This window comes from Macrosteles quadrilineatus, unplaced genomic scaffold (assembly GCF_028750875.1).
Source record: "Macrosteles quadrilineatus isolate MER2022 unplaced genomic scaffold, UCM_ALF_1.0 Scaffold_7__1_contigs__length_78375512, whole genome shotgun sequence".
Classification (NCBI taxonomy): Eukaryota; Metazoa; Arthropoda; class Insecta; order Hemiptera; family Cicadellidae; genus Macrosteles; species Macrosteles quadrilineatus.
In genome coordinates this window covers 31,292,009-31,319,857 of record NW_026542600.1, presented here as the reverse complement: position 1 = coordinate 31,319,857, position 27,849 = coordinate 31,292,009, and the positions used below count along the sequence as shown (strand labels likewise).

At 34.9% G+C, this 27,849-nt stretch overlaps 1 protein-coding gene across 1 annotated transcript; it reads left to right on the top strand.

Moving 5' to 3' along the window:
- Window positions 1–60: 60 nt before the first annotated feature.
- LOC128998484 (homeobox protein engrailed-like) lies at window positions 61–25,972 on the top strand. The gene is made up of 2 exons (XM_054424634.1): window positions 61–1,242; window positions 23,300–25,972. The coding sequence occupies exons 1-2, from the start codon at window positions 273–275 to the stop codon at window positions 23,641–23,643; spliced, it is 1,314 nt and encodes a 437-aa protein (XP_054280609.1). The 5' UTR covers window positions 61–272; the 3' UTR covers window positions 23,644–25,972.
- The last annotated feature ends 1,877 nt before the right edge of the window (window positions 25,973–27,849 follow it).

Genomic DNA, 27,849 nt, shown 5'->3' with positions numbered 1-27,849 from the left:
GACACCACAGATTTTTGAAGTGAAGTCTTAGTTTAAGCTGTCACTTTGAAAACGCGGCTGTGGAAGTGACACGGCTGTCTCGGTGCGGATACCCGTATAACTTCATCGCGGTGTGCGAGGCGTCGAGCGTCGAGGCAGTGTGCGAAGTAGAGAGTAAAGACTCGGAGAGCGACAGCGCCGCACTGCGACTGTAGCGCGTACTAGCGTCGTGTGTGGTCCAGACAGTGAGACAGTAGTACAAGCTGAGCAGCGAGACACAATGATACTGTGATATGGCGTTAGAAACGGAACGGTGCAACCCTAGTGACGCGGCCAGCCCGGGCCCGACTAGTGAGGCTCATCGGAGACCGGAGGGCAGCCGCGCAGTGACCGACACTTGTAAACTCAAGTCAGCCTTCCATCAGATCGCGGCCCTCTCCAGGAGTGAGAGTCCTCCGGGCAGCGACCGCTCGTCCTTCTTCAGCCGGAGCCCCACGGACACTCGACCCTTCGACAGACCATCTTTCTGTACTAGGAGGCCAGACGACACCGTCAGCTCACCCCCGTCTGACGAGAGCTGCTCTAACCACTCTACGACTCGCCCCAGTCCTAGCAGCAAGCCGGGGTACCCTGACTCAACACCTCCCTCTAGCCCACCAGAGGAACGTCGCAACAGTCTCCTGTACCACCCCGACATGGCGAGTCTGTCTCTGGTGTACGGCCTGGGGGTGATCCCTAACAGGTTCCCGATGGGTCTACACGTGCCTGCTGTGTATCCCGAGGTAGGACTCACGCGGACACCAGCCCTGCTACCCACCGATTCTCTGGGAGTGTTCGTCGGAAGACCCACGGTGCCAGAGGTCATGGACATCAGACTACTCAGCTCCGCCAAGCCGGCCGTCGCCCCCGGGGTGTCCGGCACTTCCTGTTCCCTCAACTGCTGCAGGTCTCCGTCTCCCAGGATGCTCAGTAGGACGCCGTCTCCTCAGAGGTCTCCGGGGCCGTCGTCACTCACCTTCTCCGTAGACAATATCCTACGGCCGGACTTCGGGAGGTGTCCCAAGGCGCAGGCCCAGCAGCTGCGGCGAGCCAAGGTACCGGAGCCGAAGTTGTCTGAGGACGTCGTACCTGTCTCCTCCAAGAGGCCGATCCCCATCGCTGACAAGCCTGAGGTGCCGAGTGTAGGGGAGGACAAGGACGCTAACGGACAAGTGTGGCCGGCTTGGGTCTACTGCACCCGCTACTCGGACAGACCTTCCTCAGGTAGGCACTGCATACTGTAATCATAATGATAGATACGGTACAGAGAGCCACCCTCAGTGGACGGCGGTAGAGGCCGCTGGTGCAGGCCAGATAACAGCTGATAACATGTTATGTCCAGAATCGCGAGGTCAACAAACAGGTGATTTATTAGTTAAAGCTTCGCTTCAAAATAGGAATACAACAATGAGCCCTATTTTAAGTAATTGAAGCTGATGCTAACTACCTGAAACGCGATGAGATATAAAACAACTGAAGTTTTTTTTAAATACTGTAATCGTTTAACTCGGAAAATACATGTAGCTATGTTCCCACCACCAATGAAAGTCGACACAGCATGGGTCAGTAATGATATACCCATTTGTGTCCACGAGAACCTTTAGGATAGAAATAAAATAAAAACATATCGTATAAATACGTACATTATATCTTCCAGCGAATCTCAACACACATCGAATAACAATTACTGTTGTTTATATTATGACGTCAAGATATTAAAATAATGCAATAAAAGACCGTCATAACAGTCCATACTAATAAAAGACCTTACTTCAAAAAAGTCTAATATCTTAATTAATTTAAAGGTAAGGCCTTAAACAGTAAATGTACTGTATTCTTTTTACAGTACATCATTCTTCTTTATGATTTATTTTGAAATTATTTTCATCATTGAGTTTATTTCAGTAGTTATTTAGTATAAAAAAGGTATTAGGAATGAGGTTTGATTAGACCACTTTGCAAAAATTAATTTGGATCCAATATTGGTTTACCACGGATTAGAAAAATAAAGTATGGCCATGAAAATGTATTGTTGAATTTTATTTACATCATGGGCGTATACTAATAGTCTATCTTTTAAATAACATATGACATGTATTTAATCATTAAATTAACCATCATCACTCAAACTATCATAACCAATCTCATTTTTTAGAAGTTGCATTTGAGTTGAGTAATTAAATATTAACAATTAACTGTCATTTTGACAATCAAGATAAGTAAATTAATTGATCTGTTAGTACGAAACGCTGAGTGCTGATTATAACCTATACCTGACCTTGATAAAATAAAGCTTCGTTGTTCAATAGATCGTTATTCTACTAATTAATGTTACAATCCAAATCAATTAGACCACTTAGACGGTTGATTCTAATTAAACAACAATCGGTTCTACAGTAGTTTTATATCAATTATGATAGACTAAGTTCCATTGTTTTTACACATGAATAAAAATATTCAATTAATAGTGCAACATGATATGAACTGTATGAATTACAGTAAACGTATTGTATTTTTTTCATTATACTTATCATAAGGCCGCTGGTTTTTTTTTCTATTTCGTTCTATTAAGTTTAATATTAACAAACTTATGCATCAACGCCATTGTTATATTGATCACAGTTTATCAATAGGTAATTGAAGTGATTTTGTGAATGCTATTTAAGTTTTTATATAATTTTATCTCAAATATTTCTATCAAAATATTTTTTTGTATTTGTTTATATTGTAAAGAATTATAGAATGTATTTCATAGTATACGTTTTTCTCTTTATTTCATACAAATCTGGGTGATACTTTTAACACGATATCCATCCATAGATAGTACAGTATAAATGAATTTTAACAACGAGTAAAAAATATTTTTTTTTTAGTTGACAACACACTATGTAATTCTTTAGTAGGTTAAGGAACTCTAGCGCATACAAATAAGTACCGTATCTTAACTTAAAAATTATCTGCTGTATTCTGTACAAGGGAGATTGAAAAAAATACTGTTTTTCTAAATTAGTACATTTTAATTTGCCTTATTTAAGCTTCTAGCAACACTTTTGAGTTTAGCAACTAAAATATACTTTTTCGAATCGCGCAGAATATTCAATAAAAAAAAAAAATTGTTTTCAAAGTTACTTGCTTGCATTTAGTTTTTAGATATCTTAAAAGTCGCATCGTAAAATACATACACACTTTAAAAACTCACGTGATTTAGGGAATTTACCTGAGGAATAGTTTCCATCATATAATCATAAAAAGAAAGCCATTAGTAGCAAAATGAGAGTTCTTGAAATTGTGATTAAAACGTTGAAATAATAGTTGTTGGTGTTTATATTAGAGTCAGTAATTTCACGGTAGTCATATTTTGTAAATTTACATAACATAAAAATACATCCAATAGTGAATTTCGGCTTTTTTGCAGCCAACAAAATACATATTATTACAAACGTCAGATAGCGTAATATTTGTGAAAAAACAAACAGCTTTATAAGTGATATACCGGTATATAAAATGACAAACCCAAGACGATTTTAGACTACAAAATTAATCCAGAATGACCATACTTCATCGTATAGCCAACTATATATAAAAAAAAAACACAAACAACTGTGCCAATAGATGTAGGCCCTATCTAATACTATACTGAAAATAAACACAAACTAGTGTTAAGAATCCAAAGAAAATTTAAATGAAAAAAATTTAATCATTCCTAGTAAAAGGCCTTATCTAATTTGGTTATACGTATACATATTTATTGGGTTGATTAAGGAGCTTTGTTTATAACATTTTTAATTCATTCACGGTATAGTTTATTTTTCTTTCTTGCAAAAATAATACAAAATACCCGGTTCTAATTGTTAATATTGTTGAACTGGGTACTTACATGTTAGTTTTGTCTAAATGGATCTATGTATAAATCATATTTCTCTTCATAATAATTGCTTATGTCAAAATAGCACGGCAGGAAAAATCAGTAAAACTAATTTATACTGTAGGTTTAATTACTACTGATATTAATATAAGTAAACAGTTTTGCTTTCTTTAAAAGTCAACATTTGTATACAATCTACTTGTAGCATTAAAGAAAACATAAACCGCATAAATAATACACAGAAACCCTTGCAAAATACACAAAACTAATAAACATACTGTTCATAATTCTTTAAAATGTTTACAGATTACATGCACTTTTAAAATAGCATGTATGGCTACTCAAAATGGTTTGTGATGACATCATAAATAACAACCTGCTATAATAAGAATATTAAACTTATATGTATAAAAGTTCATACATTTTATTAATTTGTATTTATTGTTTAAAAGTGCCAAATACTGTTGATTATATAGTAATAGTAACACATCTAAATTGGTAAAATTGCATACACGTTTTTATCCGTAGCACTTAATAGATAGTTTATTTCAAAATAAAACAATTGTCTTGACAGACTATAAAAATTATTGAGCTACAAATAATTTGTTTAATCTCTACGGTGACAGATGTTTACCGTTCATAAACCGGTGACTGAAGCCAAGGAACACATGTTTAAATAAACGTCTTTAAACTCTTTTAAGATCTCATCCAAACGTAGTATTTCAATAATCAAAAAATACGCCCAAAGCTCTAAGGGATGGAGATGCGCAAATTTTTCTTTCTCCAACAAAATGAAGAAATGCGCGCTTCTACGGAGAGTCGCGATCTATGTTAACTCACCACGCCAAAGACGTTTTTTGGATAAGATTTTTATTTCAAATAATTTTACTAGTGGTCTGTATCATTAACGATATTTAACCAAAATTCAGACAGTCAAATCACATATTTAAAGTAAAATATAATAACATTACAATATGAATTTAATATTCATTTGATGAAAGAGGTTTTATGTATTGAAAACTATTAAACATTTAAATAATCACTTTTAATAAACTTAAGATCTATTTACACATAAATCCTAAATTCGATTGGCACTTTAAATATTCTTTCCGAAATTCCATTGCATATTCATGATTTATGTAGGAAATTGACCTACTGTATATGTTTATTGAAAGATGTTAAGTATGATTGTGCGTGTTTACAATAATCTGTTTAGTACAGTTAGTAGAACCCCTCATATCCGGCCTTGGTTTTACCGGTCCTCTGTTTATCCGGCCCCTTCCAGGAAGCCAAAATCAAAATTTTTTTCTCACAGCTTATAGACACTTAGATGCAAGCACTAGTCTTTGTGACTGCTCAAGTCATAAAATAAATTGTTCTCACTATTTATCTGTTTGTTTATACATTTATTTGCTGAGTAACTATACTCAGTTGAGCTAGTAGGCTTAACCTCTGATCAGTTGGTTGATTATTTCCAAAGTGGGTTTAGTACAGTACAGTACGAGTACATTAATTTTTGTATTTCACAAAATCGTTAAGAATGTTGAGTAGAAATGCATGTACCATTTAAGTCCTAATGATCTTTAAGTACAATTTATTGTCATTTTTACTTCCATTTAATATGTTTTGTTACCTGGAATCATCATATTTGTACATTCATTACTTAATGACTTTAACCTACAAATATTTTTTTCCCTTTTTACAAACATGTTTATTTTTCTAAAAATGATCCCAGAACAGAATTAAATGATACTTTTGATTGCATATATATGATTACCTATTATTATTAGGTATGAATTGTCATTTTCATAGTAGGTTGGTTTATCCGGCCAAATTGTTATCCGGTCAGGGGCTTGGTCCCGTGGTGGCCGGATATGAGGGGTTCTACTGTAATTGCTAGATCCTTTAATCAACACATTTTCCTTATCCAGGTCTTTAGTATAAGCGCAAGTAGTCATTTATTTTATATTATATCACACCAGTAGTGCGAATACAAAAAAACATCCTTATTATGATTTAAATAAATGGGTGCACAATGAATAAAATTTTGTTACAAATACCAATACTTTGGTTAACTTTATTGACAACTTGGACCAAATTATAAGAAAATAGCTGACAAGAAATGGATTATTATTAATTCAACACCTTCCATGAAATTAGGTGAAAATTATGTCAATTTTACTCCCACTGATGAAAATGTCTATTTAATTTTGTAGCACGCCATAATTATAGAAATAGTTTACAGTGATTGTTTTTTTGGAAACCCTTCCAAATTATTATGTAACGCTGACCTAAAAACGTTCAAAGCCAAAATCGGATTTGATAAACAAACCATCTAAATTCCTTCGTTTTTTTATTGATCAAAAACATAAACCGTTATTAATTGTAGACCATCCACTCTAACGGAATACTACAAAATAGCAGTTTGTTTTAGTTAATGTATTACCAAAGGGTAACTAACCTAAGACTTTACTTAACCAAGACTTTACCCTAAACATACTGTAACATACGTTAACCTATGCCAGCATTTCTTTGTCAAATACAGTACCACACAATACCCATAGTTACTGTTAAATCTATGTGTAAAGAATCTAAACTTATAAATTGTATTTTAATGTTCTATCCAAACTGTTATTTTTCAAATTCCAGTAAAACTACTCTCCTATAATCTGGAAATCTAATTACTGTATTCACAGATAAATATCTAGCTCCCGTAAAGCCTGAAACTTCTGTATATCACAATAATCGTAGCAGCGAACACTATGAATAATGCTCATTGGTTTATCTTATGTTAGTCACCAAATTAACTTTCAAAGATCAGTTGTCAAAATATTTTTTGGAAGTATGACGAGCGCCTGACATGTCCTCGGCCAATGGTCGTGTCCTGCGGAGCGGCGGGTGGCATCTTGTCCTTGAAGGAGTCCTCCGGTAGGTCCTTATCATCCTTTTCAATGTTTGAGTGTGTTAATTAAGTCTTCAATCAATACTCACTCTATAGTTTGACGGATGAAATATAGATAAAGAAACATCAAATGTGATATTATATTATTAGTAAAAGTCCTGACTCATTATCACATTAAAATCTTAGTTATTATCTTAGTATTTAGTAAGAAACATAAAGAATCTGTAAATACTTCTTTATTGTGTATACTTTTCTTTCATGAACTGATGCTCAGAAATCTTTTTCTTTTAAAACGAATAGATAAGTGACAGATTTTGCTAGTACTTTTGATTATACTGTGTTGTGTTGATAGGTATGGTTTAAAATAAATCCAGTTACATGTAAAGAACAATATGTACCATAGGCTTAGGATCGTTTGATTTTTACCATTTTAAAGTAAACAATATTTTATTTTCATCTCGATGTTAAGAGGAATAGTTCGACTAGCTGTATACAAACACAAATATACACCTTGAGCATTAAATCGTTTCAAAATTTGTTAGTACAAACTTAATAAAAATACAACCCTAAAATATATTTTACTGAACCCCTACGAAAAATAATTGATAGCTCTTGCGTTAACCAATGTGCAAGAGAAAAGTTGAAGCTCTTGGAGAGTTTGAAGTGAAATTCGTTTTCCCCTCGCAAAGAAGATTCACTCAGAACAAATCTTCTCGGCGAACAAACAATTATCAAGTGAGGGGAGTGTTGGGTGATGGGTGATGGGTGATGGGGTGACACCTTGGATTGAGTATATCCAGGGGTGAGTGATGGAGGGTTGTGCATCTTGTAGGGGACTAATCCGGACACAGGATTCCCTGCCTACATAAACGATCTTACACGGAGTTAACTGTGTACATCGGATGTTTTACTGGAATATAACTAACTGTGAATCACGCTCAAAACAAGGCCTCTCGACATACTGACAGTTGTTTTTAATGAGCTATGAATAACCTTAACTATACTGTGTTCATCACTACTTTGGCAGGAGGTTTACTGACTATATCAGAAGCATATAGGGATTTCACTGAGTTCATCACTACTCTTGCTGAGTATTTACTGTTATGTCAGCGTTATATGGATTTTACCGTCCTAATGTATAGTCTTTTAGGTGCTCTGCTGTGCATACAAACAGCCTAACAGGAATTTACTTTGTTTACTTTGGAACAGAATAAAGAGTGCTTTAGGCTATCAGGGGTTTTACTGGATTTTACTGTGTTTACCACTAGGCTTGCAGGGAGATTACTCTGTACATGACTAGGGTTGCAGGGAATTTACTATATAAATTGAAAAACTTATGGGGACTTTACTGTGTTCATCTCAGTCTTGTAAGGATTTGACAGAGTTCATCACTAGTCTTGCTGGGGCTTTATTGTATATAACTTCCGATTCATGTATACCAACATATTCACTGGGGTTTCTATAGAATAGGTTCTCAATGTCTTAAATTTGCATCACACAACTATATAAGATGTACATACGTACAGTACTCAGTACTGACATTGCAGTTTTGTACTGTATACACAAACAGTACAAAGGATATTCACTGTGCCTAAATGTTAATTACCATAAGTATCGACAGAAGTTCACCACTGGGACATAGACAGTGCTCTGAGAAGAAATCATATTGAATAGGCTACATTTAATTTACTCACATTCTGCACAATGCAACCTATAAATAGTGCATGAATAAAAAAAAACACCACTAATTAAAAACTGACCAAAGAGGACTACTACCCAAACAAAGTTTTCTCCAATGACATATACGAGACAAGCTTATAAGAATACCTTACAATGCACACCAGCATCTTAACTGAGACAAGAGCTGTAACAATCATCTGTAATTACATTTTTTAACGTCGTCAGCACCGTGTATGGACACATCGGTAATGTGGTTACTCAATTTTGAAACCAAACCTTATCTGTAAGGCTCGCCTGGGAGCTTTCTTTGCCAAGTAAAACTTGCCTAACCAGTTAGGCTCATCATGATCAGGAAGCATCAATAATTAGAAACTGTTGAGGCAGAGTGATTAATGAAACACGTAACGAAATGCTAATTACAGATCTTATAATAAAATGACCTACGATAAATGAAGTAAATGTAAACCTGTTGTTCAGTTTCAAAAATTGATTTCATTTAACTTTAGAATTGAAGGCGTGATCGTAAAGACAACTTTAGATGAATAATTCCTCATTCACGACGAAATTTGAAATTCAGGGGCATAAGGAGTTTTTAGACAGAATTTCTCGATGAATATTTGAACTGATTACTTAATAATCAATATAAGTAAAAAATAAAACCTTCAAAAAACAGAACATACAGTAAGTCAGTTACTGTGTTGTATCCCCATAAAATCCAGGTTCAATGTAAGCTGATTTTATATCCAGTGTGGTTATGTGATTTATGCTAAATAATGTATTTATGTGGAGACAAACCTAAATACCTTTTGCTGCATTTTGGACGGAAATTTAAATGTGTTTCTTAAATAGCCGATTCATTTGCAAATATTTTTGTAAACGAAAGACATATTTCTCCGAAAAAAATTTGGAAAGTCGTGAATGGAACCAGAGTTTTAGCTTTTTTATTTTTTATACTAATTGAAGACTAAAATATAAAATGCCAATGCAACTGGATGCAATAAATTCCGAAAAATCGCAATAGAAAAATCAACGCAGTATTGTCTTTTAGCAATATATAGTACAGTATTGCATTTTTTATAAATAGCAAATACAAATCATCCCAGGAATCCTTACTAAGGTTGCTGTAAACATAAACCCGTTATCCAGTGTAAACTATTTACTGTATTTAATTTTGATTTAGAACTTAATATCTAGGAAGGTGTTATGTGAAGGTGTGTTCCCAAAAACATTTATGTTTAAAATTATCTTATCAAGTTGATATTTTTAATTCAATGAATTTTAGGATTATCGGAATTGAGCCTGTTCCGATTATATATTTGAATCAGTCATTTAACAAACGATGTAAGCAAATATTTTTATAAAACCTCTAACATAATCTATTTCTTTTATAAAATGATTAAAACAGCATATTCAGTGACGCGTGATTCAAGTAGGAAACAATATCTCATAAGACTTCAGCTTTTCGATTTTATTTATATTAATCAAAAGTATGAAACTATAAATCTACCAATTCGTTTGGTCTCAACAATTCTTGTTAATACTAATAAAGAAAATCAAATTGTCTTGTGACACGAAATATATAAAAATGAAATAAAACCTGGATTCCTTCTATTATGCCTGTCGTCAAAGATTACCCTGTTTGAAGTTTTCACTTAATTTTACTCTAGAACCTAAATATCTACAAAGCTTTTTTATGGTTATAAAGAAATTTTTTGTTAACGTTTTCTCAATCAAGATGACACTTTTAATTCAATAAATATCAGTATTTTTTGAAAGAAGTTTTAGTAGGATATTATTTTTAAACGAAAAATATTTGTCGAACGAAAATGTTCATGTAGAAATATGCAAATCATCACAATTTCAGCTTTAATTTTCCTACTTAATTGTGGAATGAAAACTACCAATGCAACCGGTTACGAAAATGCCGATACAAATTAACTAAGATCATCAACGTAATAATGTCGTTAATAAAATACCCAGCAAATAAAAAATGAAACCCGAAATCCGTCTAGTAGGACTGCTAGATCGGCAGCCGGTAGTTCGGTCAGGCTCTCGTTAGACCACTGTAAACGAGAAACAACTGTCATCATTACAAGAGATGAGAGCCAGTGATTAGGAGAGTCGATGCGTTGACAAAGCTAAGTGTGAGGAACGAGTTTAGACCACCCAGCTCGCGGATGCCATACAGGAACGATGCCGGTGCAACGTCAACCGCCAACCGCCAACCGCCAACCGCTGACTCGCGTCCGTGCCGGCGCGACTCGCGGTACTCGGCACACAAGAGGAGAGGATGGTCATCATACTCTAGGGAAGGACGATAGTATATCTAGGTAGTGTTACACGACTTCACTGCATTGCTTGAGACAGCAAAGCCACAGGTGCATATTGCTGAATATGAGTGCAACTGGAGTGAGATGACCCGTATAGCATTGTTGCTGACTAGCTGCTTCTTAAGTCAGGACCATTTTATTAAAATGATCAAGGACAGCTGGGTCCAGTTTGAACCATCATAAAGCTACTGGCTTTTCTCGGTATCGATTCGGTATCCTTTTGATTGCCATGCACTTAAAGACGTTTAGGAAAAAAGGAATGTAAACCTCTTTCCCAACAGTATTTATACTGCGTCAGATGGAGTCTGTTTGTCTATACTCCACACACTCCCTAATAATTATATGCCAGCTTCTGTTCTAGGGATCTGTAAGTCAGCATCTGTTACTTTTGGCAAAGTCAGGCAAAGAGTCTGTCTGGCAAAGAGTTTATCCCCGTTAAAATGTGCACAAATCCTTTGGACTTGCTCGTACGTGAATAGATTGTTTAAACGAAAATGAATACGAATCAATATCAGATTTAGTATATTTGATTGTATATTTCATAGCTATTTTATTCCAAGTTACTTTACTTATATGACAGTCCCTCCTTTTGTTCAAATATTTTGAAATTTGACCCTTTTCAATTTTCACTGGATCTCCTCGAGAAATGAAAATTTCGCTATCCTTACCTACTGTAAGACAGCGATGCATACTTACAGGTACCGTGTGCGTATTATTAACTGTATATGAATGCAAGGTGTGTAGAATGGAGAAGGAAGGTCTGTGTAGCCTTGTTACCAAATATGGTAAATTATTTCTTCAAAAGTCTAATTATCAATAAAATAATAACTAGTATCATGTGATTGAAATGGAATCATAAAAGACGTAGATTTTATTTTTTAAATAGATTAAGCAACTCTGTAACCGTATCCACAATTACCTCCCATATTGTACCTTTATCTGTGTTGGCCCCATCACCGGGCGTCCTATCTGACTAATTATATCTTAGCTACTGCTTACGCGGACTGGGAATTTAGATCGAATCCGGAATTAGGAGAAACACCTGCCCAGCCCAGCCTTGTTTAAGATAGCACTTCCGCAGTGACCTGGCATTTCGAATATCATTGGCGTTTAAACTTTAAGAGTAAATAATGTAGTATCTTGATTGTGGTAATTTATATTTCTAAACCCACAACGGGACGTATAATATATGTGAAACTACACAAAGGAATATTCTGGTAGGTAATTTAATATGAGTTCGAAAAAAACTGAATGTAGGCCTATGACGTCTTCCGAAACTCTGAAAAAATTAAGGTTGCTGGACATTTTTTCAGTATTAATTTAACTCCTTTTTACCCGGAGGAAATACCCTACAATACCTGCTCAGCAATATTATAAAATTATAATGTTACAACAAAACCTGATTAGAAGCTGTTTTAGTTGTATTTGATGTCATACGGGATTGTTATGTAAATGATAAGTAAAATAACAAGCAATGATCAATTAAAATAAACCGTATTCATGAACAAACTTTCTTCTATACGGTTCTACAACACCGAGTACTATTTCCTATTATTCTTCTTTATTCGTTTTCGCTACCACAACATTAAAAACCCCCAAACAAATCCGGTCCAAGCACACAGTGGCCGATATTCGCGCTAAGCGGCAGATTTCCATCGAAAATTGTTCCCAAACGCGGTGTAATTTCAATTGTAACCCTCCTTTATTAAATTCTCCCCCGGTTGAAACCACGAATTTCCAGTAAAATTAAAACGACAATGTACTTTTTCCAGCGATTAGTCAGTTTAAGCCGAGTGGGGGAGGGGAGGGTGGATCCAATAAGCGACGTGGACAGTGAATTAATTCCCGACAATGGGGGAGTGGATAGGCCTTACAAGTGTATATAATGAAAACAATCGGGCTGTATAATTGTACATACCCTTGTACAAAGTGATTAATCGGAGGGGAGCCTTTGTTAAAACAACACCGAGCACCCCCTACCCTGGGCCGATAATCGGGCAATAACATTGGACACTTGAGTATAGTTGACACCTAGAAAAACTGATCAATTTTGTTCTTTTGGGGTTGTAACTCTTTGATCTTTCTAGACGAGATTTTAGTTTTCTAGTTAACAATCGAAGATCCAGTGAACACTGCTGAGTTTGCTTTGGTTTTGCTAAGGCGTTTGCGTTGGGTCATTTGGGTAGCTGAGTGCTGGTTTGATCCTAAAAGTAGCTGTTAACTATTCTTCATGACCTAGCTATATTTGATCATTGTTTCCGGGTCTCGGAATATTCACGGTTTTGACTAACAAATCTAATTTTGTTCAAAGTAAATACTTCATTTATATACCAGCTTGAACATCGGTTTATATTCATTTGTTTCATCACTGATGAATTTAACCATAGAACCATAGAATCGTTGATTTCCCCCAACACCACCAGTGAATCTCCTGTGGCTTGCTGCAGCTGCAGTTGCAACAATGATGGTTTGTAGTGCCATTATGGTAGGTGGGAGTTGAGATGATGTCGGGAAGCCATGGATGAAGACAGTTGCGGTTGTAGAGGTTGATACCCTCAGACCCAACCGCAAGTCCCAGACTAGATGGAACATTATGCTTCCCACCAGCAGGAAAATCGTTAACTAACTCGGCTGTCCCTTTGATCGAATTATACGTAGAGTATCAAAATAATGAGCGGGGATAAATTATATTTTATGCAGTTATTTTCATTAATCGGGTTGCGTTATAGTATAAACGGAGATTGACCTAAAAAGTATTAAAATCACATTCATTAAGGTGTTTTTTATACATATATTTCATTCAGTGTGATCTCAGGACGGAAATTTGATTGTGGATGATGATATCGAATGATGATGGATCTATAGTGGCAAGATGAATCTATAGTGGCAAATGATTAGCCGATGTATAATTGGACAGCAGAGAGAAAAATATTACTGCATTTATAAGAAAACATACTATTCATAGTAAGAAGGTTCGGAAGTAGGAAAATGGTTATAATCACAGCTGTTCGTGCATGCAGGTTTGCAGAAAATGCGTACTTGAAAAAAGAGAAAGATTCAGCTGGTTTTGTAAGGTGTGTAGGGATTTGAGCAAAAGAAGAAATTTATACTTATAAGGCTTTATATAGCATCCAGGAAACTGGAGCAGTTGAAATGATTAAACATTTAAGAAAATCCTAGGTAAGCTCCAGGGACGCGGGAAAAGAAGAGGTCATTACTTTCGAATTAAATTTATATGTTCCAAAAATTACAATTTTTGACAGAAGCAAAGTGTGTAGAAGTCAGGGGGGAGTTGAATACCTGTGAAAAAATCCTTAAGACATACAGGGGACTAGGCTAAGGGGACAACTTTTAAACTCTTCTAGGCAGCATTGGCGATAAAGATAAATAGACATTTTGCACCCAAGAGCCTTTATAACTTTTAGGGAACGTGGTAAAATAATTCTGCAATGTTACTCTTCACAGAAGCAAACTGTTAACAGAAACCAGTAGTAACAGAAGGAGTTGAACATTTGTAAACAGAAGCTTGAGCTGTTGAGCGGTTGAGTGGTTGAGCGGTGGCCGGTGATCATCGGGCCATTATCGTCGCGTCCCGACCGAGAGGTACTAATCGTATGTGAGATCAGATAGTACCTAACGAGGCAGTGCATTGTTTAACATCACCTATATAAATTGCTCTCCCGCGACAAATATAATATATTGCGTTATTATCGAGGTACTGCCACCTACCGGCGTGGCGTTATCGCAGTTGATATAAAGGACTTGTGCTGCCTTCTGTAAACGTGTTACCAACGGCATTAACATCCCTCGCGGTTCGAAATGGAGTGAAAGAATAGGAAGTTGTGAGGAATGGAGTATGTTCTATCTGGAAGAATGGGAAGGTTTGAGAAACTTAGAATGGTCTGCCTGAAATTATATAGAAATTAGGGGTATTATTCACCATAAAGAATAGGAAGTTGAAAAAATGTAGCATCCTTTTCCTGAAAGAATAGAAGGAACTGAGAAGTATAGCATGATCTATCACACAAACTAATATTCAGTATCTTCTTTCTATAACGTTAACAACTGTTTTAGGCCAATAAGGTTTTGGGAAATATCCAAGAAAAATTATATTTGTTAAATTGCAACATTTCAATGTATAAGTTTCTCCACATTTGACAAAAAATATTTGTCTTGACCTCTACCCCAACACGTAGGTTAAAATCTCTTATTACCTATTTTCTGTAGATTTACTTTAGAATAATTAGTGATTATAAATATCAAAATTGTTGTTAAAAGATACAAAGATGTGGTGAATTAATGCTTTGAATGTTGAAGGTTTTAAAAGAATGGCATAACTGTATGTATGAGGCATTTAAATGTATTGTCGCCGTAATGTTTATTTTTTGCGAAAGTATCTGAACCTTTTTGACCTCTGTAGCTCTTGTTTTCCTCGGTAAGTGAACTTGTTTAATCTCTTTAACACATGTTTAACCTGTGCATCGTGTTTACCTGCCGAATTTGATTTTCGTGAGAAACTGTTGAAGCTGAAATAATTTACAACACACGAAAAGTCAATCCGAAGTAACCAGTAAAGTATACATGTCAGACACCAATAAATGCAATTCATGCATTTTGAAATTGAATATTGGGTTAAGTGAGGTAATTTAATGTCGTTAACACGCAAAACTGAAAAAAATACGTTTAAATAATAATTGGCTGTAAATTTGACTATTAGCTTGTAGTTTTGTTTTTAATAAACAGTCTTTGTTTTCGGCAATAAAGAATGTCTTTCCAGCTGTATTCAATCGATTGGTCGTGTTTATATGAAAAGTGTTCAACATAGGCTAGTGAAGTGTTTTAATACGTGAGGATACAAATCTTTAATATCTTCATCAACTCATATATAAATTACAGTCTACCGAACATGTTATGGTTACCAAAGGTTCGCAGTATTTAGCACTGTATGATTAGGTCCGATCATTAGAATCTATTAGAGCCAGTCTCGTTAACTATGGTACAAGTCGAGGGAAAGGGTGGTGAAATCATTGACTCACTTAGTGTTATCTGGATAACCTCCGTTAAGTGACGGTCGTGGGGAATAAAGCACTTGCAGATAAAACTGTATTTACAATCACGGTAAATACCTATCATACAGTATGTAATATGGGGGCAGTTATGGCTTAATCTCTGTAATTTAATATGTAACTGGTATCACACTTTCATTTGTTAAAGGTTAGATTAATTTACATTTCTCATATGGTGATCCATATCGCATTGAGGAGGTTCTAATTTCCAAGAAAGTGTAGAACATTACAATGTACTAAACGAAATGCATTGGAAATGTAAACGCAAGAAATATATCTAATGATATCCACATTCACTTGTTTACATTTAAAACTATCAAAAAATGCTTTTGAACTTTTATTTTTTGCGACCAAGCTAGCCTCCACTTGCGGCAAGCATTGTCACTACTAAACTTCAACAAGTTCTAAACATATTGTACAAACAATCTATCATCTGGTTAGCTATTTGGAGGCCACCCTATACTTTATCTTTACTGCCGATGATAATTAAATCCATAACTTAAGTCAATATAGCTTTGATTTCGTAACTTGGTAAACTCATCTTTAGTAATCTTTAGTTTTTAACCAAGAAAGGGTAGACAACCATTTAATTTCGGTTTTATGCTGGTAATTTTGAATTTCATTTTAATGACTCCTCGTAACAATAGAATATGTATCAATACAGTGATAACTTTCAAAATATCCTAGCTTCGCCGAAGAATATGAATAATCTTGATTAGAAAAGATTTTGTTTGGAACATAAGTAAAACGTGTCTTGTGTTAATTCAGTCTAATTAACAGCTTTAGAAAATGTTAAGAACAAACCTAAACGCAAGGGTATATTACAACTCCAAGATAATCTTGGAACTGTAATTGCAGAACAATAAATGTGTGTGCGCAGAGTAAGGGGAGGGGGGGGGAGAAGACGATGCAAAGTAATCCAGTTAATTTTGTACCCGGCAAGCAATTAACAAGCAAAGTGGAGCTTATTTGAACCACGATGGTGTGTAATGTTCTCTTCACACCCTGTATAACTGTAGCTACAGACTTTCTTGCTATCCGGTCTTGAGCAAGTTTAGATATAACTCTTGGGTTAGTTTACACCATACCAGATTGTCGCGTTATAAAAATCCATCAACACTATGGTAAATTATTTTTCACGCCAAAGTTCAATATGGTCAGTACTGTTATACCTCAGTAATCATAATACACTCATAGATGAAAGGTTTTTAAGTGAAGAGTCTATACAAAATTCCATTTTTCCAAATTAATGTGATACCTGTTCACTTATATGTTTTGATCAATAGTTGGTCAAGTTTAGTCAACATTCACTTGAATAGTTAAGGAAAGTAAATATAAAAGAACATTTAAATTCCTATTTCAATCGGATTTTTCAAACGTAATCATTTAAGATGATCAAACAATGTTAACGATCACAAAGGTTTACAACCTTTGTAAATATCGTCGACTATATATCTTCCAGATCGACCTGGGAGGTCTTAATGGGTGACAATATCGTGTAAACACGAGTTCTCATTTCCAAAACTGCTGATAAAAACGCTATCGACGACCGACGACAGACAACGAGAGCACTTGTGACAACAACCACCAATCATTACTGTTCACACCTTCTCACCTCCCAGATGTGCTCCATATGTGCCTCTTTGTAATTGAGCACGCTTTTACAAGAAACAACTTGCATGTAATTGCATACAATAACTGAAACTTTATCTTACATTAGTTACATTATCATCAAAAAACTATCTTTTTATAAATTTAGCTGCAACCTCTTTAGGCACCTCTTATATGGTGCTGTAGTTTTGTTAAATACAGTATTTTGAGTGCCCGCGTAATATATGTCGGATTCTATTGCTCGTTGTGTAATTTTATATACGTAAAGAACCTATTGACTTGATTTAACTACCTAATTATAAGGAAACGCAGAGATCTTAAAGAAGAATTGACATTGATAGTAATGTCCAATTAGCCGATTAAACTTTAAATGCAACTTAAACCAAATTTTTAATTCAACTTATTAATATTCTTAACTGAACCACGTAATAAACTATTGCCAACTTAATCTTAACAAAAGTCAGCTAATTAGTCCAAGCAAGGTGTGAAAGGCATTGCCCTGTGATGGGGTTCTCACAGCTTTGCCATTTATAATTCTCCTCGTTTCAACCCTGTTCTCTCGTTGTCTCGTAAATTTATGTACAGGGTGATTTAACCCCTTGAGCGCCATCACCAAATTTGTAAGGGAACTTCTTTACCTACATAACTCTTTCGTAAAGTAGTATTTCATTTCAATCCTAGTGCAAAATAAGGACATTTAACATTGTAAAAACATGAAGTTGCCATATTTTTGTTTGGCTCAATAAGTTGGAGTAAGGCAAAATTAATGAACAGTACGTAATAAAGCATTAACGAGATGAATTTGTGGGGGAGTGTAAAGCATGGGGTTGTTCCATAAACCATACGTAAGAAAATAGTGTTTTGATTTGAATATAGAAGCTATAATGCAAAATTGTGATCTTTGATAGTGTTAAAACGTTAAGCTGTCAACTTAATTGGGTTTTGATATACAAAAAAATTATTTTTCACATCAATTCACTGAATCATGTTAATTATGATGATTATGATTATGATTGCAGCATAAGCCCCAGTGTGAGGTGATAACCGTTGCAATTAAAGTATAGAAGTCATAGTGCAAAACTATAATCTTTGATAATTTTGAAACGTCACGTTTTCATCTAAGTTGTGGTACGAAATGGAAAAATTGAATTTAAACTAAATAATATCATTGATGTAGTAGTTTTGTAAACGTGCACACTGTTTGCGACATAACCCTTTAGGTGAGGCAAAACCCGTTATAATTAGAGTATAGAAGTTTGCCTTGCGTATTGTGACCACGCCATTATCCTCCAAAGTGATTGGAAAGTGTCTGGGTGGCGGAGACATATTGTCAGTGTATACTGTATAGTGTATAGTGTTTAATGTCGCAACAGTACCTTTGTCGGGCGTACATGCGTGTTATGCGCGCACGGCCTCACAGTATATAGATCATGCTATGGTAATGTAATGGTCCTCAGCACCTCAACCCTAAAGGTGAACTCGCTTTCGACATTCTAAAGTTCAAGGGAATCCCACAGAACTCCGTCGCAAGTGGATGGAAAATACACGATCTTTTCATCGTAATTTGATATTTATATTACATTGTGGTATTGAGGTTATGTAACAAATGTGGATTCTTCGGGACGTACTTTCATTGTGAGTTTTAATATTTCTGAGATACTAATCTCTTGTTGCAGTTGACTATTTGGTGGTTTGCTTCAACAGTTTCAACACCTAAATATTTTGGTCCACCTTATTTGATACAGAGCTATTTATCAAGCACCAAGTAATATAATTTTAAAATTTTAAAGTATTCGTACCGTCTTTGATTAGTAATCCATGCATAATTCTTATTTAATAAATAACTTGGCATAGTTATTTTGCTTCATCAATATCCTTTTTTGTAACAAAATGTTCAACATATTCGTTATACTCAAATCAGCACGCTCAACACGAAACAAACATACAAACTTACTCTATATTTACAATTGGATGAAAATCATACTTGTCCTATCTAGAGTCATTGTTATAGGGCCATATTAGGTTTCCATGGCTTGTGAGGCACATAGAATAGGTTATTTTGCCACCTAACCTAGGATTCTACTCTTGTGCCTATTGAACAATACATAATGAAAAGAAAACGCGGGAAATATAATATATTTGGTGGTATTCATAAACAGTTAAAATTCAATAAAACATTTTTACATAGTCAACTCTTGAGCCTTAACGAACTCAGTTTCGAAAGTGAATTAAGCTATGTCGGAAAACGACAGGAAAGCTTTAAGAAGATAATTTGACACTCAACCGATCAACTTTATCGTCAATCGTAAAAGAGGGTTTAGAATTTTGGTTTTGGCTAAAATCAAGAAGTGAGCGGCAACGACAGCGATGAAATCGGTCGTAAAAGCCAAGTTTGGAGGCTAAGCTCAATCTCTGATGGCTTTGAGTAATCTTCGCACCTGGATCGCCGCGCAGGGCCGGGCGGATAATGCAAAGAAAGCTTTTTACCTGCGAATTGTGCACTGAGAGATGGGATTCCCTTTTTAGTCCTTTTTTCAGGCTAGAGGTGACTTTAAATCTTTATCTTTTTAAATCCTGTTAGTTTACACTCTGAAGAGTAGGGTTTGTGTACACGGTTACAGCACAAAATTGCCTTTCCTAGCTCGTTTCGATAGAAACATTTGTTTTAAACCAACTCAGGCCGAGTTTTAGCATATTTAAAAATATTATTGATTTTCTTCAGAATACAAATTTTGTTAAGTATACAAATTTGCATACACGCCCGCTCTATATTCTGGCAAAGAGTTGAATAACTATCAGGTGATATAATATTACAGTTTATATTCTATTTTAGTTTGTGTTCGTTTAATGGCGTTGGGTCTTTTTTGCGGTCCATCCAAACACTAGCCAACTTACGATCAAACGTCAAACTTTTGTTATGTAGCATCATTATAATGATAGCAAAATGGAAAATTGCATCTGTGCGCAAAATTGACCCCACTCGGGGTCAAAAATTAAACTTTGCTAAACTTAAAGATTTTAGGTGAGAACTAAAAGTATTCGGCTTTCAAGACAATTTGTGTTCACAGTTGATATAATCAATTTAAAAATAACAGTAATAATATTTCCATCCATGCTTCCACTTTTTACAACTATCATACTTATTTCTAATGCTCTTAAAAAACATTGATCACTAAACCAAAAGTATGTTTTCCATATAATTAAACATACTATGCAAAGTATAGTGCAAACCAATAAGAATATGTAATTTAATCGCATAGTAGACGAAGTCCACATCATTATCAAAATCAATTATTATAAAAACTTATATTTTACCTTGGATATTGACTCTACTGTACCATATATGGTCGATTTGACCTCGTCCAACCAAAGTTACAATGATGATGTGTTGTGTGTTTAGCCTCACACATGTGCTGTTGTGTTGCTACGGTGTTGCCGTGCTAAGTGCTGTTGTTACTGACGAACTGTCAACATGTTTACTGCTCTGTCAGTGAGCTCTTAGCTTCTTCCTGAATCCCCATACAAACATGTATAATTACCTACCTTCTCTCTGCCTTCCAGCCGAGTCGTTTTTGTAGAGAACGTTTTCTACCAACTATATCACCGATTGTGTTAGGACATAAAGTAATTTTTGAGAGGTTGTGATGGTGTCATTGGTGGTTGGAGGTAAAAATATTGATCCATCACTTTTTCTTTTATTTTAATGTATGTTAAAACTGATCGACGTTTTTGCAACCCTCAGCTGTTGGTTTAAGGTTTCGTTTGTTCGGTGTAAATCTCTTTGCTGTAATGTCTTCTTTTAATTTATGTTGGTTGACGTTAGTTTAGCTAAGGATAGTTATCGCATTAATTTCCTATTTTTATGTTTTGTATAGGAAATACAATATTATTTGTAATTACATAGATGAAACAACTATTCTAACCTGACCAAGTTTACATTTGCAAGAACAGAGTGATAACGAATGTTGGCTGTTTCATACTCCAAAACGGTTGGTGATGATTTCACACAGTAAAATACTAAGATGGACTTAGGCCTACTCGTTACCCTCAGATCATAAATGACGTGAACATTACCTACGACATAAAGTCATGAAGGGAACGTTACTGAATAACGCCGGTTGTATCACATTGACACCTTGGTGAAACTATTTTCCCCCTTCGGTTGGTTCGTAATTTTTTTTAGTTCAGAGTAGGCTGATCTTACGATTGTCCACCACCAGTCAAGATCACTTTTGCAATCAATACCTTAAGGTTCTTCATTTTAAACATCTCCATGCTGTTCAGAATTTCAGAGATTATAAGACATACAAATTAACTCATAGCCTTATTTATGTCAACGAATATCAAACATAACATTTACTAGATGGTTAGGAACATTTCTTATCATACTAAGCTACTTTTTTATCTATTGTTTTTTCAAAGATAATAATAATGTATGATAATAATAATAATGTAACTTACAATAATAATAATAATGTATATAATAATAATAATGTAAATGGAGCTTAAGTCAATAAATTCTAGTCAACAGGACCCAGTTATGCCGTAAAATAGCATTTTGTCTGAAGCTTTAATATCAATTTATCTTATACTACTGGTGAATTGTATGTTGTAAAAATATACCATATGTGGGTTGAATTAACCATAGTTCTGTGCATAAAATGTAGGTGGTTTAAAAGGAATTTCTTCCATCACTTTTTTCTTTTTGCTTAATGTATGTTAAAACTGATCGACGTTTTGGCAACCCTCAGCTGTAGGTTTGAAGGTGAGATCAAGTGGAGGGGGATACATTTCTTACCCTAAAACTGCCTAAATTTTGTGAATTGAGTATAGATAAAAATATTAACTCTTCCAAAAGTAAATCTATAATTGCCACACCGACCACGAACCTATGGCCAACAAGAAATACGAACAGTGAATTATATAGTGATTACATAATCTAGGTTTAATAATTACGTAATATATCTACGTTTTTATCCAAACCAATAATACCAGAAGATATTTTCGGCCCAATATCGATGGGACGACCGTGGAAGAGCATCACAGATGCCTCATCAACACAACCCCAGGCTCCAAGCCCCAGGGATCGGTTATTAAACAACTAATCACAACGCTTGTTGGTACAATACACTGGCGCCCCCATAAACTCCCCACATAAACAGCAACAATGCTCCCACAAGGCTTCTAATTGGCCGTTATAGCCACCCGGAGTCGACCTCCTCTGCTGTGTTCTGTGTCGGTGAACAATGCTGCAACACGCATCAGGGATAGGGAATAGGGAATAGGGAAACCCGTGGGACATGGCGGCTAGATACATTATACGGCAGATGAATTATACGTAATGGTCGGTTCCTATCTCCTTTCGGCGTGGTAATGTTTTTGTTTATAAGACATTGTAATACGTGTTGGGTAATTTTAATGTCTCAATTGCATTACTCTCATGCCTTTAAGACAGGCGAAATGGAAAGATGGTTAGGTGTTAAAGGTCGGATACCGACAAGGAATACTGTAGCTTTCGTTAATGGTCTTTGATATTTATATCAAAGAAATGTTGACGAGGAGAATAACGCTGTATATCAAAGTGCGATTAAAATGTTGCCATCCAATGATTTTCCGAAAGAAAAGAATTGGTCCTTTACAGCTAATGAACGGCAGGAAGTTAAAGATTTTGAACAGTGTTCATTACTGTGTTCATTTTTGTACACATTTTAAAATCCATATTTGTGTGCATACATGTTAGCTTAGCATTTTGATCAAATAGAATTTCTTAAGCTAAAATTTCTTCTGATGCATATAACCTATAACTAACCTGGTATTGTGTTTGCAGGTCCGAGGTCCCGGAGAGTGAAGAGGAAAGACAAGCGACCGGAGGAGAAGAGGCCTCGGACAGCGTTCAGCGGAGAGCAACTTTCTCGACTCAAGAGTGAGTTCTCAGAGAACAGATATCTGACGGAAAAGCGGCGACAAGAACTGGCGAACGAGCTGGGACTGAATGAGGCGCAGATCAAGATCTGGTTCCAGAACAAGAGAGCCAAGATCAAGAAGGCCAACGGCACCAAGAATCCGCTGGCGTTGCAACTGATGGCCCAGGGACTGTACAACCACAGCACCGTCCCTCTTAGTGACGAAGAAGAAGAGTCAGAGAGTGGTAGTAGCAGTAGACCATCGTAGACTAGGTCCTGGAAACTTGAATGATCCTGAGAAAGACAATGTTCCATAGTTCAAACACCTACCTACAACAAAATATCCCTGGATATGCCACAGACACATACTAGGAGTTCCCTTTTACATACTGTAGCAAGTTTCTCAAGGAACTATACAAAAACACTATGAAGATTTTAAGTCTTGATAAATCGATGTAATTATTAAGTGCACTTGTTATCAAAAGGCTCTTACTCTTAGGTTGTGAGAAATAACTATCCTAATAATGGCATCCGTAACAATGAACATCACGTAAAACCATAAAAGGTAACATAATTTTCCCCATAATTTGTAACGTGTATTTATGTCATATAATAAGAAATACAGTTTAGTTTTGTGTTAACTATTCATAAATAAATCAATATCAACCACCTTTTTCAATTCAAATTAAACGAAACAAACTTGTAATGCTACTTATCAAAGCTTGTAAATACTAAACCGCTAGCGTATGTTTATGTTTGCTTATACATGAGTAATTTGACACTTGTATACAATGACTTTGATGTGACTTGTCAATAGTACATACTTAATCAGGAGAAACACAACTAAGCCGTGCAAATTACATGAAATTTGATTAACCTTATATATATCAACCATAGAGACAAATTTCTACCACACAATCTTTTTTATGTGCTAAAATAAACTAACATGTGTAGTTCATTTTAAAGTTGAAGTGAGTTAATTTTAAAACGAAAATGTTTAGAAATGTTAGAAATATGTATTATTGTTGATATGTTTGTATAGAATGTGATGTAAACGAGTGCTGATATGTAATTTATTGTAAGGGTTAAAGGTCAATTGGTTTTCGTAATCCTAACATGTACGGACGATTGTTTTGTGTTATAGTGCCAATTCTTGTGTGTAAGAAATAACTACCTAGTGCAATAATAATAGTTTAAGATTTAATAGAAGTTGGGTTTCTTGTACATAAGGAGATATTACAGTGTGTTATTGAAATTAACAAGGTTTGTCTGTATATAATCGTCAGTTCCATTTTAATTTACATACTGTAGGCAAGAGATTTATATCAAGTCCAATTTTAACAAAATAATATTTCTTATGTGAATTCCTTAAAACAATCTACTTTGTTAAATAAGAGTTTTCTTCATAGATATGCCAGGACAACCTTTAAGAATCTGGTTGGTAATTGCAATATTCACAATATTACTGATGTATGTAGATATGTATATAACAAATTGTGTACAGGTTTTATATTGATTCATGTATTCAAACCATATATAACTTATTGTTTTGATTTGTGTGGTGTCTTTCACAAAAGTATTACAGAAGAAAAATTTAGTTTTAGCTAGTAAATGTAGAATTTCAACTGTTTTATAAATATTTTGCCTCTATTTATTCTATTTTACAATGGTTGTTTACTTTGAAATTAGGTAGCCCTAACAGTTTTTATCTTACATAGTTTGATCATGTTGTTTTAAGGAGAATTTATAGGAATATAAGCAATAAAGCAATAACTTAGATTGAAAGAACTGTTTTAAAGATGAACATGTTAATTAAAGTTTGCATCATTATAATTCAAACCAAATTGCAAATGAAACTTTACTAGGCGAGAAAGTTAAGTTTTGCATAACTTTAACTCATTTTATATTCACCTAACCAGCTTGTTATTACTTTAAAAATCAAACGTAAGTAACTTGGTGAGAATAAGTGTAAATATATGTAATCGACAGTGTAAAACGTTTTCTGTAATTAGATTTTAGATGTAAGTTGTTCATCAATAATGTAGATTTAGTAAGTCTCCTGCTTTACCCTAACAAAAGACGGTACCTACGGAACTATGAATGGAATTGCTCACGAGAGAACTGCGAATTGTTTTTCGCAGTAAAATTATCAAATTTCTATATTTAGAGAGATCAATCGTTTGAATGCTACAATCACAGTTTTGATATTACAATATTTATCCATGAAATATTTTAAAAATGAAATCAAATTGGGTATATTGCAAGTTTTTATTTTATTTAACCCTTTAGCATACAACTTCAATTACTTTGAAAAAGTCCTGGAAAAAATAGTTTCATTATATACATAAAACACGATAGTATTCCCTTTTTTATATCACTGTTTGAGGCCTTCTCAGTTAAGTGAGCAACTCCAAATCACAGAGTTCGTACTACATCGTCGCTAGTCAGCTTATGTATTTGTATATAGTTTATTGTTGAAATCCTTTATAATTTGTAAATATTGTAAAGCATGGTATATGCTTTATTTAATATATTTAACTTCTTTTTCTTTAAGATAAGACTGAATACTGAACCATAGCAGCCATACTAGACGTAGGCGCAGTGAATCATGTTGTATCATACATTCAATAAAGCATTTTTTGGAAAAAAAAATTCTTGTGACATTAGTTTCTTACCTCATTATTTTCATTCATACAAAAAATAAACTGTATCAATTTGACACATTATTCATCCCATTAGCTTGTCAATGCCCCTTATCATGGGTGTGCGGTGGGAGTACAAAAAAAATAAAAGGGTGAGAAAGTAAAAATCAAATATAAATCATTGACAATTTAAATAAACATATTATGTAAAACACAGAATCATGGAAGGAATTTTATTCAAAAAAATTTATGAGTTAAGATTTTAATCATACGTATTATAAACTATAGCCGGTACAAGTTAAGATCGAAAAATTTCAGGAGAGGAATTGAAATTTGTGTTGCAACTCTATTCAGTTTTTTATAAGTATTTCAATTCGAACTACTACAGTTATTGCATTCCATAAATGACTATACTGTATTAGAGTAGCATTGTTATTGGGGCATTTATATGAATATGAGCTTGAATAAAAAATCCAATACTTCCTTTCGGGGAGCGAGCTGTTCTAGTGATTAGAGCGTGGGACTTCGAGGGGGGTCCCGGGTTCAAATCCCGGCAAATCACCAATGGATTTGATATAAGTGATGATGACGTAACGCCTAGGTCTAGCCTGAGGTAATGTGAAAAACAATTCCCGGCTCGTGCCTAGCGTTCTAGAACAAAAATGAAAAAAACACTTTAACTTTTCACCCCAGGATCGGAAGAAACTATGCTAGCTAAGGTTATATCACCTTGTACCCAGGAGTAAGAAGATGACGTCTTTCTGTTTATCATTGGACAGTCTAATGACTGGATAGTATCAGTGGATAGTTCTAATGATCCGATTTTAACTGTTCATGCAACAAAAAGGGGTTTACAACAAGGAACATTTTGTTACACTGGCAAAATCCAAAGTACTGTCCATCAGGCACGATCCTTCAACGTTGGACTCAAAGTTCTAAAAAAAACCTCCAACATTAGTTTTATACACGCATTTATACATACACACCAGTCACATAGTGAAGACCATCTATACAGGGTGAATAAAAAGTCAAGACCCCCCCCCCCGCTCTAATATTTCTCCAAGTAAATTTACAGAGATATCCTTTTGGTGATCGTGCAATCTCAGCAGGAACTTTCATTCTATGATTTTGAAATTTTTGAGTATCCCCCAAAAAAGGGGGGATTTGAGGGGCAACTAAAAATGTTTCAAAGTAAACCCCCATCAAGTGACACTCATTTTGGATCCAAAATAGTAGCCAATATTACCATTACGAACCAATTTTACCATTGATTTTCCACAACATTTGACGGGCTACCATTTTGGATAGAGAAGAGATAGCGACCTCTAGTTTTCACCATTCTTTATGTTTTTGTAAACAATTCAAAATGAGGTGTCACTTAAAGGGGGTTTACATTTAAAATATTTGAGTTGCTCCCCAAATCCCCCCTTTCTGGGGGACACTCTAAAATTTCAAAATCATAAAATAAAACTTCCTGCTAAGATTGCACAACCACCAAAAGGATATCTCTGTACATTTACTTGGAAAAATATTAGAAGGGGGGTCTTGACTTTTTATTCACCCTGTATTGTTCCCAACATGTTATACAGGCTATTTCCCACCATATATTTTTATAAATTCCATAACAATAGGTAAAATTTGCTGTTCTCTATACTATATATTGGGTACCTTAAAAATTGTGTTCAGTGAGAATTATCTCGTTTCCATCTGCTGTACTGTAATACACGTATATTAACACACATAAATTAACCACATACATATAGTAAACTGCGTCTACAGCTCTATAATTAGCAGTGTATACCTACCAGGGCTTATCTCTGAACACAATTTTG